We start from the raw sequence: 14,535 nt of genomic DNA, 5'->3' as shown, positions 1-14,535 counted from the left end.
AGAAGTGTAATTTCTCTTCATCCTTAGGGATTGGATTACATGCTTGAATGTAGGGATAATATTTAAACAGTGAATAGAATTCTTACTCTGGTCTGCAGGTATACTATAGGTTACCTTTTTATTTATTCAGTTAATCCCATCTCTTGCTAAAGTATGTTACTAAACTGAGTTTAGCCAGTGCTGCTCTTTGCATCTTTGGAGTAGTATTCTGAGACCATATTTTGTTTGTTTCTCTGCTTTATCACAGATAATGCTGACTTATTACTTGGTGTGTGTTTCTGTGTGGGGGGAGGGGGGACATTTATAAAATGCATATATTTAAATCTGCTTCATGGCTTTCACGTCTTAACCCAATCACCTCTTCAGCATTTATGTGAGGTATTGATAGACACTAAAATACTGTTGTCTCTCCTTAAATACTTAGTCACCACTATCTTATATTATGTGGCACTTACTTAAGGAGCTCAGAGTAACTTAAAGATTAAAAAAATTAAGTATTAATGACATCCCTGCAAATCTATTGTTAAGAGTTTGCCATTGAGATAGATTTAGGAACTTCTACTCATAGACTATAGATTTGCTAAAATTCTGATTTTCAATAGGAATGTGAGGAATTAAGGCCCTGGCTGCTGTGGCTCAGTGGATTGAGCGTCGGCCTACGAGCCAAGTGTTGCTGGTTCGAGTCCCAGTCAGGGCACATGACTAGATTGCACGTCAGGTCCCCAGTTGGGGGCACGAGTGAGAGGCAACCACACAGTGATGTTTCTCTTCCTCTCTTTCTCCTTTCCCCTCTCTCTAAAAATAAATAAACAAATAAATAAATAATTAATTAAAAAAAAGAATGTGAGGAATTAGTTTTTGTTATATACACTCATTTGTATAGTTTTTCTGCCTAAATAATTAAAATAATTTAGATTATTCTCATCAATTATATGAATACTTTAACTCATTTTTTATCTGCATTATTGGTCATTTATTCAGCGAGCATTTATATTGAGTGTGTGCAATAGGTGTATGAGGTTATAGAAGTATCAATATACTAAGTTTACCTACTAATTAAGTTCATTTTTTTGTACCAGTCATTTGCTTTGAGTTTTCTTCCCATTCTGGTTTATTAAGCTCTTCATGTTTCTAGAGTTACAGAACAGTGTTTTCTATTTAGTTTTTTATTAGTAGAAAAGTAGGATTTTGAGCAGCAATATCTTATTTTTAGGGTTTGGTGCCTGTGTTTTATAAATGCTTGGATGCCAACAAGAAGTAAAATTTAAACCATAGTATATTATACATTGAACCAATGGATACTCTAATTTTAGGCTTTCATTTGTGTAAGTCTTGGCTCAATTTTAGTAATTTAAATAACTACATGCTTACCAAAATTTATCAAAAATGTAGACTTTATAGGAAGAGTTCTTATTTTGACATTGTTCACAACTGAAGATTGTTAAAAGTTTGTTCAGGCAGGGAGAAGCGTTGGTTTGGAATATATATATATATATATATATATATAACATGCTTAGAAGATATTTATTTAGTTTTGCTTCATTTACCTTAGACAAAATGGTATTAGCTACATATATGAATTTTCCTGTGCAGAGAAAGATTGGAAGTGGGAAGTTAGAATTATTTTTTGTTGTATTTTTCATTCTCTTGTCATAAAGCTGGATGTAGAATTAGTGTGGTTAAAGGAAATATTAAAAACTACAAGAACTAATTTAGTACATTGGTGAATTTAATTAACTTCGAAATGAGGCATGTGTGGTGGCTATTGAATCTCACTGTTTTCTATCTCAGAGAAATTTGGATTATCCTTAGAAGGCAACAAACAACTGCAGATAGTTTTTACCTTTTTGCAATATATTGAAATATTTTCTACTTAAAGATACTTAATGTGGGAGAAAAGACTACTTGAAGTGAACTCAAATTTCATAGTTAATAATGGATTTGATAAAGACTTTATCTTGAAACAAAACCAACAGTTATAAAAACAAATTTTAGCTTATTCTTCATGAAACTTAGGCTGTAATAACAGCTGTGTATAAGTTCTTAGGATGAAGAGAGGATGAATCAAGTGTTTGGGCTTTTAGAGTGTGTAATTTTTACCACAGAATTATTTGGTAGTACAAAATAGCATCTTTTACTTCATGGTTGAATTTCACAGTGGATCATATATGGATGTTCTTTACAAAAAATGTTCAAGAGTTTTATTAACTTCCCTAGTGGCTTCTCTTAACCTTTGGAGGTCAGATATTCTGTTTGAAGTGCCTATTGGATTTTTTTTTTTTTTAGAGTAATTCTCCAATATCACTCATAATATTAAACTTATAAAGCCCTGCATTATTAGGAAGACTTGCAATTTTGTATTGCAGTTGATTTGTGTTTTATATGGATATTTCTATATCTAGTTATAGTTTTAAATTATTTTCAGAGTGAGACAATTTAGATAGCTTCTAGGAAACAATTTGCAATTTAAACAACATGATTTTTTATATTGAATCTGTATTACTGGAATTATTAGTGTACGTATATAACTGCTTATGGTGTTAGTAAATTGCTTCTCACTTCTCAATTATTTAAATTGAGATTGAAATACTATTTGGCATCCCCAAGTAGGATAAAAAGCAAACTTGAGTACTGATATGTTCAAACACAAAATGAGATATAATGAAAAGAGTGAGACCTTCATGGTCAGACCTGAATTTCAGTTTGTGACTCTGCACAATTTATTTACTATTACTCCTAAGTGTCAGTTGCCTCATGTATAGCAGATAATAAATACTTTTTTGGTTGCTGTGATTAGTGGTAATGTATAGTACCTTGCTCAGAATAGGAGATTACGAAATTATTATAGAAAAGTCAAGTCTAGAATTTATGCTAGTTTTACATAAAACGATTTTACTTTAAATGTGTGGTGGTTAAAAATGACAACACACTGTAATGTTGTCCAAAGTAAGGCAGGAAAGATTTAGTGATAAGAGAGGCAAGGACCTGAAATTCTGTGTGTCTTTCAAAAACTCTAGTTACAGGAAGAGGAGATGACCAGGAGAGATGCTGGTTTGCCAGGTATTTGATTGAGACACTTGGTAGCAATACTGGGTATCCATCAATCTGAACCTTGCAAACTGAAACGAGTCAGCAGTGCTTTCAGAGGAAGTCCAATTCACCTTTAAAAATATATATATCAGAGCTTAGTTAAGCATTGCATTTAATATTTGATTGCTCTGCTTGCCTTTATCCTTTGAGATATTATGTTTGTTTAGTGTGTTTGTTTCCATATGTGGCACCTCCTTTAAGATTAAACTAACTTAAAAAAAAAGATATAACTAACTTGTTAGGTGGTTATTATTTTCCTATTTTTACACATGGGGAACCTAAGTTAGTGATCTAGCCAGGGGCGTACTGATGGGAACAGGAGGAAGAAAGAGGACTCAAGCTCTTCTTAATGTCTTTGTAGAAAGACGTAAGTTCTCGCTCTGCACAGATCTTTTTCTGGACTGTCACCTGTCATTTATTAGTCAAGTGAAGGCTTACTGTGTGGAAGTAAAAGTTTACTATGTAGTGCTAAATGATCAACTCTGAGTTCTTGTTACTTTCCTGGCAATTGAGAAGAATTTGATTTAAGGGTTGTGATTCCTAATAAATACATACTTATTTGTTAATATAAAGCTTGTGGTTGTGAAAAGTAGCAACTAAAATTTTAATATAATTTTTATATATTTTTTGTTTGTTAATTTCCTATTTAACTGCATTATTCATTCATTTTTCACCTGACTTTGTTAAAGAGAACTTAATATTTGCTTTTGCTTAGGAGGTAAGTATTTTCCTGCACCCATTCCTTACCAGAATTTTTAGGACCAACTAGTTCAACTTTTTTCCCCCTAGACAAGAGATTTTAAAGTTGAAACCTGATTTCAGGCTATTCAAGGAAGAGACTCAGTAAGAATGTGATTTGAGGCAAAATGTAATTGGATGACTTCTGCCTGTAAGGCATGCATGCTAGCACTATCTTTAGCTGTGACAGATGACAGTTTATGATTACTAGATGTAGGCAACTTTTCTTCCTCTTTACTTGGCCAGAAGTTTTTATTTTTGAAGAAAAGGTTGTAGTGTACTGAATTATTTTAAATTAAAATTTTAGTTGATAAAGGTGCTATCGCTCTGTGTACAACACATCACAAAATTAATATTTTCCACATTTTTATTTTGAAAATAAAAGTGGGCAGTCACTTTTTTCTGAATGACAAGAATTTAATTGGTCAGCATTATTTTAGTAATCCAGACGCATTTCCCACAGCTGTAAGAGGACAGACCACTGTTAATTTAATCTCAGATCTTGAAAAGATATTTCATGAACATTTTATATAAGAGTAAAAGTTGAGGCCACTGTAGGTTTCCAAGCATGATTAATGCTTTGTTCTACACTGTAGGAGACTTGAGGAACCATGGAAGGTTAAGCTTTCCTTGTACAAGCTGTGTGTCTTAATTTTGGTTTCTCAAGAACAAAGAGGCCATTAAACTCTGCACTCATAAACAGAACTAATAAAGTGATTACAGAAGATTCAAAAATTAGCAGTTTAGTAACCTAACAGTTCTTATGTCCTTTATTTTAATTTGAAAATATTATAGTCTTTAATTAAAATATTTTTATTCCTAAGAAGAATCTGGCCACTATTTACACACTGCTCTGACAGCAGATGTTTTTGAAGCAGATTATAAGAATGTAAAGATGAAAGGCACTCATCAATCTTTCAGGATGTACAAGGAGATACAGCCTGTAAAACAATATTTGCTGTTTTATAAATCACCTGAAAGCATTGCTATCTGTTATTTAATAAAGTGTAGATATCTGAAAATAATTTAAATAAAACATGTTAAATCTAAAGCATAGAAGCATTTTTGAATATATTAATTAGAATTAGTGCGTGCCTTAAACTGGCATAAAGTATGCATCCATTCTAATTAGTCAATCAGTAGCATTTATTGAAAGATTAGTTGGCTCAGGGTTTGTGCTCAGCTCTGGGGATATGGTAGCTAATATCACGATATGCTCGCATATGGAGCTTACAACCTAGCAGAGAAAGATGTTAAAACACGTAATTTTTTTTAGTTTAAAATTTTTTCATTAAGTGTATAATTCTTTGGTTTTTAGTATAGTCACAAAATTGTGCTACTATCACCATTATCTAATTCAGAACATTTTCATTTGCTGCTCCCCCCCACCCCCCAAATTCCCATTAGCAGTCATTCACCATCTCCACTCCCCCTAGCCCTTGGCATCCACTAATCTACTTTCTGTCTCTATAGAATTGCAAGTTCTAGACATTTCATATAAAACAGAATCATACAGCTATGTGACCTTTGGTGTCTGGCTTATTTCAAGGTTCGTCCATGTTGTAGCAGGTATCAATACTTCATTCCTTTTTCTGGCCCAATTATATTCTGTTGTGTGGATATACCATAATGTATTTATCCATTCATCAATTGATGAACATTTGGGTTGTTTCTTCTTTTTGTTAATAGACACAGTGCTGCTATAAACATTTCTAGTCTTCTGGGTAGAAATTCCTGGAAGTAAATTGCTGAGTCATATTGTAATTCTGTGTTTAACTTTTTGAACAATTGCCAACTGTTTTGCACAGCAGAATTTTACTCTCCCAACAGCTTGTCAATTTCTACTAAAAAGCTGCTAGGATTTTGATAGAGATTACAATGTAGATCAATTTGGGTAGTATTACCATCTTAATAATGTCTTCTTTAATCTATAAACATAGGTTGTCTTTTCATTTTTTTGTCTTCTTTAATTGCTTTCAACAATATTTTGTAGTTTTTAGTAATTAATTTTTGTATATTGACATTATATCTTGTAACCTTTATGGACTTATTAGTTCTAATAGCTTCTTTGTGGATTCCTTAGGATTTTCTGTATACGAGATCAAGTTATTTGCAAGTTGAAATAGTTTAGTTTCTTTCTTTATAATCTGGATGTGTTATTTCTTTTTGTTGGGTTATTGCCCTACCTTATACTTATACTTCCAAGATAGTGTTGACTAAGAGTGGAAAGAATAGCTATCTGTCTGTGTCTGGTCTTAGGGGGAGAGCTCTGTTATACCATTAAGTATGATGTTAGGTATGTTTTGTTTTTTTTAAATCAGCTTCAGGACATTGCTTCTGTTCCTGGTTTCCATGTTTTTATAATGAAAGGGTGCTGGATTTTGTCAGATGCATTTTTTGTGTCTATTGCGATGATCATGTAGTTTTTGTCCTTAATTCTATTTATTTGGTGTGTTATATTAATTGGTTTACATGTTGGCCAACTTGGTATTCCTGGGATAAATACCACCCGGCCATGGTGTATAATCCTTTTACTCTGTTGCTAGATTTCGTTTGCTAATATTTTGTTGATTATTGTTTCTATATGCATAAAAAATACTGATCTGTAGTTTTCTTGTGTTATCTTCACCTGATTTTGGTACCAGGATTGAACAAACATCTAAATTAATGGATATAAATCTCTTGATGAATATTAGAAGCAACAGTATTTGAATGTATTTCTCAGAAACGGTTTTAATAAAACTTTATGACTCCCCTGCTCTGCATCGGGAGTCAAGGATCTTGGATAAACTTAATCTTACAAAATTTTTTCATTAAAATCAATTTAAGGAATCTGTGAAACTAGAAATATTGGCAAATGCCAATTAAGGCTGCAATTTATTTGCTAGAAACTAGTATTTTTTCATCCTTGCAGCTTAAATTCCTTTGCAAAAAAAAAAAAAAAATTGATATCCTTCCATACTTTGCACAATGACTTTGTAATGGTGTAGATTGCCTCACAGACCTTTCTAGTCTAGGTTACATTATTTTTGTCTTATGTGTAACTCTCAGTGCCTAGTTGTCTTGACTTGGCTATTTTTCCCTGTTTTCCTCCTCTGTGCTCTAAGGTCTGTGACTCCCCTGGGGCACCCCTGGGGCTGGGTCAGCAAGGCTCTCAGGGAATTCGCTGTGATTACTCTAGTATAGCTATTTACATATTTCCACACAGTATGTGTGGGCTTGCATTTATGCTCTTCAGAGCTCTTTCTTTTATTGGAAAGACCTTGTTCCTAGGAACCATATGAGAGGTGGAAAGGAAGTAGTAGGTTAGGGTTTGCTGTACTTTCATGCAATTAAATTTATTTTAGGCCTTAATCACTGAATAATGCTGGACTTATACATGACTATTCCTATATCAGCAACTTAAGGGAAATTGACTTGATTCAACCCAAAGCACCAAAATTATCAGCCTAATTATGTATTGTTAGAATTTTAACTATTAGCTAGATCTAAACACAGATCTAAGCTAGAAGACAGAGTATTCTCTTCCCAGTAGGAAAGCCTACTGGGAAAACCACACTCAGTTATCTGTCTTCAGTGGTGTCAAATAGGAATAGAAAGGATGAATCTAAATATTGCAGGAAGTAATTCATTGTGGCCATTGGAGGGCAACAATTTAAGGTGGCATAGGAGGGAGTGAAGAATCAAGTTAAATTCATCCATAGCCCTGCAAACTATCCAGAGATAAAAACTGTTTACTTGATATCCTTTCATACTTAATAGTTATACATCTGTAAGTTTTAAGTGGGATTATACTATATGAATCTTTCTGTAACATTCTGTTTTCATTACTATGGGCATGATTTTATAGTAATATAGAGCTATGTCACTGTCTTTTAATGGCTACATAATACTCCTTTGCATAAATAGGTCCTTATTTTACTTAATGAGAGTCACAAGGCTTTTAAGAGATGTTTTCGACAATTTGATTATAGTTTTCTACTATGGGAAAATACCTGTGAGGCATATTGGAATAGAGCTTTTTTCTCATTTTTGGATTTAACTGTAGGTAAAGTATTCACATTAAAATTTATATATCCCTGATCAATTTACCTGTCTTGTTAATTTACTTACTGTGGCTTCTTGGCTTTGTGAGTCATCTCGCATGTGGTAATTACCTGCCTGACTCTGCCTATTCATTACGCATGCACATATGTAACATTTTGAAGAGTTCTAATGTGCTGAGCCTTCAATTTGGCATCATACATGGAGAGTGCGAGTTTTATCAATAGGAAGCCTGTGTTAAAATCCGTGTCCTACCATTTATTAATTGATTCTGTCGTGTAAGAGCTGGGTCTCGCTATTTTGTGTGAAAGCCTGCCTTGTAGGGTTTTAGTACTTGAGAGATATTTTTTAGTATACAGATAGCTTATGTAAGGGCCCAGTAAATACTGACTCAGGAAATAAAGGGAGTTGTGGAGAATGTAGATAGATGAGCAACCTGGAAAACATTTCTGAAACATCTATCAGGCTTAAAAAGTGTGTAGCTTTTCAATATTTTTTTTATTTTAAAGCTTCCTCATTGTTGTCATATCATAGTTTATAATTTAAGGATATGAATTTATTTCTCTAATATTTTAATGTTTGGCACAGTAATTCTACGAAGGTTCATTTCAAAAGACTGGTAATTAAAAATATTTACAAGCAACTAGTATAAATGACCCATGGACATGGACAACGGGGTGGGGATTGACTGTGGGAGAAGGGGTGGGCTGGTGAGGGGGGCAACAATGGGGGAAAATGTGGGACACCTGTAATAGAAAAACAATAAAAAAAAATTTAAGAATCCCCTAAACACCTGAGTCTAAAAGAGCTAATTTAAAAATTATATTTGGCACAGATAATACAGCGATAAAATCTCATTGATTTGGACCCACTAATTGGGTCCAAAGATATCTTTGTAGTAACTGAATCATATTTCTGAAGGGAAAAGAAAAATCATTTATCTAATTCCCTATTTACTGATGATAAAATTAAGGTCCAGAGATACTGGAGTCTTATCCAAAGTTATACAATTGCAGAGTCAGTCCTAATGTGGGGCTCTTTTTTTACCAGTCACTGATATTTCCTTTCACCATATCCACCTATATAGAAAACATAGACTAATTATAAATAAGTCTTATCTAGGCGATTGAAACTGTTGGGACAGTAACTATTATATTAGGCAATTTGGTTAGACATTAATTTGTACATACCTCTCAAGTCTAAAATAATTTAATTTCGTAATTAGGTTTTACTGAGTAGTTTTTAATGATGGTAAGGAATAATGAGGATACCTGCATTTATTTTAACTTACCACCAGTAGTAGTGATTTTGAAGGTTAATAAATGTTTTGAAGCACTTCAAGAACCAGACATTTCAATAAAGAGGCATTTGTTCATACAAAAATAGATTTGAAGTGTACCTTACTTACTGATTCTTACAGGTTCTCAACCTATATTTGTCCTATAATACTGGAAACTTAGATAAGTTTTAAAATCCTTCTCCATGTGGCTTATAAAGTAACATGTTTATGATATAACACAGCGATATGATTTATTAACTTAAAGTAAATCATAGAGTTGAAATTTTCTTTACATATTTACTATTTAAATACCTGGACAACAAAGGTGATAGTGATTGTGGTGGTAGTAATAACAACAACAACAAATAATAATAACCCTGATATTTATTAAGAATTTATCCCTATTTTATTAGTGAAAACTTCTGTTAATTCATTATTTCACTTAATCCTCACAACATCTAAATAAGATCATTCTTTTTTGTATACACATTTTAAAGATGAAGAAACTAGAGTGTAGAAGGATTCAATGACTTGCCCAAAGTCACATAGCTTGTTACTTATAGAGCCAGTGCTTGAGTATAGGTGATCCAGCTCCAGAACCGAAGTACTTTGCATGTCAGTGGGGCACAGAGGGAGCCTCTTAGGAAGGAATTACTTTACTAAGGGCATCTTTATAATTGCTTTTCCTCCCCTATCACTGTACCCTGTACTCTGTTTAAAAAAAAACAAAAAACAAAAAAAAAAAACTACATTAAGTATTAGAACCATTGCTAGTAGAGACTTATAATTAGGCTTGTACCTTGAGGTTTTCTAGAGCCTACCCCTTCTTCAAAATCTAGCTCAATTCCTCTTTCACTAAGTCTTAAAATTTCCTCCAGTTCTTTTCCTTTTCTGAGTTCTAACAAGAGTGCACTATTTATTTTATAATTTTGTTAACATTATTTTTATCATTCTTATCTTCCTAGAATTATAGTTTTTTAGAGTTGAACAGGGCGTTAAAGAAAAGTCCATGTACCCATTTTGAGGTTTTATAATTTATTCTACAAGGTTGAGTTTCTTGAACAGTATTAGTTCAGTGTTTGCTGAATGTCAAAAAACTATTAGCATTGCTGTTATCTTTTTATTCATCATGCCATTTTACCAGCATAGATACACTATTTCAAGTTCTGGTCAGTCCACAGTTGTGCTACTATATTGTTATAATAGTAGAAACTATTTGAATAGAACAAAACTGATGTAGATGTTTTACACAGGGTCGGAATGACCTTGGGATAGGTAAAACTTGAATAAATAGTGGAAATCAGAGTTTGAAAATAAATATATAAATTGTATATAGAAAGTTGAATTAATAACATTCACATCAAATGTATAGAAGAGTGAAATGAAACATTCTGGAAACATAATAAATGTTGTTGAGCCCCTGCTATGTTCCAGACACTGTGACGGGCATTTAAAATATCTTAACCAATACTCACATGATCTATACTAACAGGAATTCAGGGTTTCCTAAGAATATCTAACATTTTACAGTTCACACGTAATTTCCCCACAGAAGCACCCCTAACAGTAAAGGGAAGTCAGATACTTAGAGGACCTGATGAGCAAGACCAAAGTAGCCCCTAGAAATCTGACTTTTGTCACCTCTTTTATCTTAAAAATTAACAGGTATTTAAACATTTTACTCAAGATTATATATATCCATATTTATTTTACTATAAGAATGTTCTGTCCCCTCCCCAATTGTTTACAACCCAGAGGGAAATGACTTGTGTCTTGTTTATGAATTCAAGGGCCCTTTGGCACACTGCAGAATTCCCCCTGGGTTGTACATAACCCAGTCTTGAGACCACAGGCCTGTGGTTATTTGATCCCCATAGTGGCCCTGTGACTGACTATAGGCCAAGGGCTTTGTCTGACTCCTTACTATTAATAAACATTATATAACGGTGTAACACATTTAATATTTCTTTTTTTTCTTTGACACCTGAATTTTCATGGCATTCTTTTTATCTACTCCTAGAGAAAAGTAGCTTTTCAGGTAATGTAAAGGCTGTTTTTCTCTCTTTGTAGGAAATATTTGTTTTTATGATAGCTAGGTTAGGCAACATCGTTTCTTAAAGAGTGATCTCTTAAAAAGCAGAGCTGTAAAACTCGTATGTGTAGTTTTAGTAGTTTTAATTTCTCAACATTTTAAATTAGTGATTTGTTTTTGCAGATAAGTACATTTTTGTTTCACTGAAGTATGCCATTTTAGTGGTTTTTTTTCTATTTAAATATATATCATGCATTGGATGACGATGAAAACTTCAAAATGATTTTTAAGAAAAATTGTTTTGGATTAGAAGTCTGCTGTGGTGGGTTTGAGATCTGATAAACTTTCTTTTTAATCCTCACCTAAGGATATATTTATTAATTTTGGGGGCAAGGAGAAAAATGTTGATGTGAGAGAGAAACATCCATTAGTTGTCCCCTGTACCCGTCCTGACTGGGGATCTGCAACCTAGGTTTGTGTTCAGGAATTGAACCTGCAACCTTTGGTGAAGAGGTGATGCTCCAACCAGCTGAGCCACCCAGCCAGGGCTGATTTGATAAACTTTTATAGGCGAATAATCTGGACATGTAGGACATAGATTTTCATAAAAATCATTTTACAATAAATAAAAATAGCTGCAAGTATTATTCTAATATGTAACTTAGAGTGGGTATAAAATGTAGTGTGTAAGGTTAATCTTTAACATTTTAGGTTTTGGCTTTACTTTATCTAGAGAACTTTTTGTGTATAAATGTGCCAAAGTCAAATGGTTAAAATAATATTCTAATTTCAGATTTCTTCTTTTTAAATTTGTAGTTGTTGACCTCCTCTACTGGAGAGACATTAAGAAGACTGGAGTGGTGTTTGGTGCCAGCTTATTCCTGCTGCTTTCATTGACAGTATTCAGCATTGTGAGTGTAACGGCCTACATTGCCTTGGCCCTGCTCTCTGTGACTATCAGCTTTAGAATATATAAGGGTGTGATCCAAGCTATTCAGAAATCAGATGAAGGCCACCCATTCAGGTGAGATGTCTGGAAAACAAGGCCAACTTTGGCAAAACTGTAAACAGGATTTGTATTAAGACTTCACTCTACTATCTGTAGAGTTACAGGCATGCATTTTTTAGTGCTTAAAGATAATTGCAAATTTTTGCTAAAAAGCTATACCAAAAGGACCTGTTTGGGGGATTTCCTAAAGATCATTTCATAGGCTCATGATGTAAAAGATTGGGTTAATATATCATTAGCCTAACTCTACTAGTTAGGAGTAATACTTATTACAAGTAGGTGTTGGTTATCTAATTTTACTTTAATTGAAGCTATATCTTTTTAACATATGAGGGGGGACCTAAAAAAACCGGAATTGTCTTCTAGAGGGCAGGCCTCTTATAGGACAGGTTGCCCCACTAGGCGAGTGTTCTAGGAACCCATCTGTATCAGTGTACCAGCTGGCATTGTTGTGAGAGGCTGCGTTCAGCTTCAGTGAATTTTTTCTTTTTTTTTTGAAGACTCACTGCATTTGCCCATTTCATGATGGGTGATTTATGAGTGCACCTGCCCACACCACATGAAGTGTTCAGCGGTTTTTGACCAAAAACTGCATGACCCCTGTGCCCCACCCTCCTTATTCACCCAATCTTGCCCTAAGCAACCTTTTTTTGTTTCTCTGATGAAAGAAGTCCTCAAAAGAAAACATTTTTGCCTGTGTGGAAGAGGTGAAACAAAAAACAGCAGAAGCACTAAAAGGCATAAAAATTGAAGAGTTCACAAACTGTTTTGAGCACTGCTGGGGGTGGGGGGAGAATATATAGGTCTATTGCACCAAACGGACTTTGAAGGTGACTGAAGTTTAAACATGTAAGAATAAATACACAAGTTTTTATAAATAAGTTCCATTTTTTGAGGGGTCCCCCCTCATAGTTATGATTAGTGAGAGTTACATTTTCTTTATTGCTTATATTTTATGCTGATTATTAGAAATGTCTTTCTAATAGTATGTTTATATTTTTTGTTATGCTTTCTAGTCATGCCTGTGTCTTTTCTTACCATTCCTTCTCTATCTAGTTTCTTTTTCTCATTCCTTAAGGCATTACTTTTGTATTATCCTTTGGAGAGCTCCTTTATTTCAGCAGCTCCTTGACTCTAAACCTTCATCTGCTGCCTTTATAAGTGCACATACTTAGCATTATCTATCTAGTTGCTAAATGGTACACACCTTATCTTGGGTCTTCTGCCTCACTTCATGCTTAGCATGTTTTTCTTCCCCTTTCTAAAAATTTGATGTAATTCACATAAAACTCAGTGATTTTTATTTTTTTAGTAGACTCAGAATTGCACAAGTATCACCATGTAGTTCCAGACATTTTCTTCCACCGAAAGGCCACTTCATACCCATTAGCAGTCAGCCCCTAACTACCACTAATTAATTCATCATGTCTTTAAATGAACTTTTTTTCTCAAACTTGTCCATTTCTATCAGTAGCACCACTATTATCCTGATGATCAGGGTCCTAGTTTTGATGTTATCTTTGTTTTTTTCCATTTCATAGTAAACGAAATAACATTGTTGTTTCCCCGCTCCTTCAGTCCAGACCCAGGGTCCATAAACTACAGCCATGGGCCAAATCCAGTCTGCTGCCAGCTTTTGTAAATGCACTTTTATTGAAATGCAGTCTGTTAGCTGCTTTCACACTGTAATGGCCGAGTTAAGTAGCTGTGACAGAGACCCCATGGAATTCAAAGCCTGAAATACTTTGCTTACTACCTGGCTCTTTACAGAAATAGTTTGCCTACCCTAGGCTGAACTTCACTTGTTCCAAACTGATTTCTGGTTACCTCATATTACTTTAACTCTTAGAGAAGTTGTCAGGTTAATTTTCCTCAAACTGCACTTTTATCACGTTTTTAGGGGTACGGGCTTTCTGTTCATTATAGGATGAAATCCAGATATCTATGTCTTGTCTCTTATTTATCCCTTCTAGGGTTTTGTGCCATTTTCATGTTGCCTTTTTAGTTCCCCAGATGCCCTAAACTGTCATATGTTTTATTTGGTTCTGTGTTTGGTTTCAAGACCTCGCTAACTCTGGTTCAAAATAATCTGAGAATTAACTTCCTATTGCACTGTGTGTCGCTTTGAAATGTTTTGTAATTGTTTCATATACAGACAATTTTTTCAAAAAGTTGTAAACATTTAAAAAACTATTTTGGCAAGACACATACCTATTTGGGCACGAATATCATCCAGTCGATGTTAATGGGTAGGCTTAATTGGTTTTCACAGTTTGCAGGAAGAGACTTACTACATTATTTTGCTTATTGTAAAGACTGGTGATTTGTTTCTTTCTAGCTTTC

At 33.8% G+C, this 14,535-nt stretch overlaps 1 protein-coding gene across 4 annotated transcripts in view; it reads left to right on the top strand.

Moving 5' to 3' along the window:
* RTN4 (reticulon 4) overlaps positions 1 to 14,535 on the top strand; it is a 78,185-nt gene that overhangs the window by 50,060 nt on the left and 13,590 nt on the right. For all 4 annotated transcript variants that reach the window (XM_090281298.1, XM_090281299.1, XM_090281300.1 and 1 more), the window contains one exon: positions 12,000 to 12,207. In XM_090281298.1, the coding sequence (XP_090137424.1) occupies positions 12,000 to 12,207 (208 nt within the window). The remainder of the gene's footprint in view (positions 1 to 11,999; positions 12,208 to 14,535) is intronic.

The sequence above is a fragment of the Furipterus horrens genome, unplaced genomic scaffold (assembly GCF_987537825.1).
Source record: "Furipterus horrens unplaced genomic scaffold, mFurHor1.1.pri manual_scaffold_6, whole genome shotgun sequence".
In the NCBI taxonomy this organism is placed as follows: domain Eukaryota; kingdom Metazoa; phylum Chordata; class Mammalia; order Chiroptera; family Furipteridae; genus Furipterus; species Furipterus horrens.
Note: the sequence above shows the minus strand (reverse complement) of the source record. Positions and strands in the feature narration are given on the sequence as shown.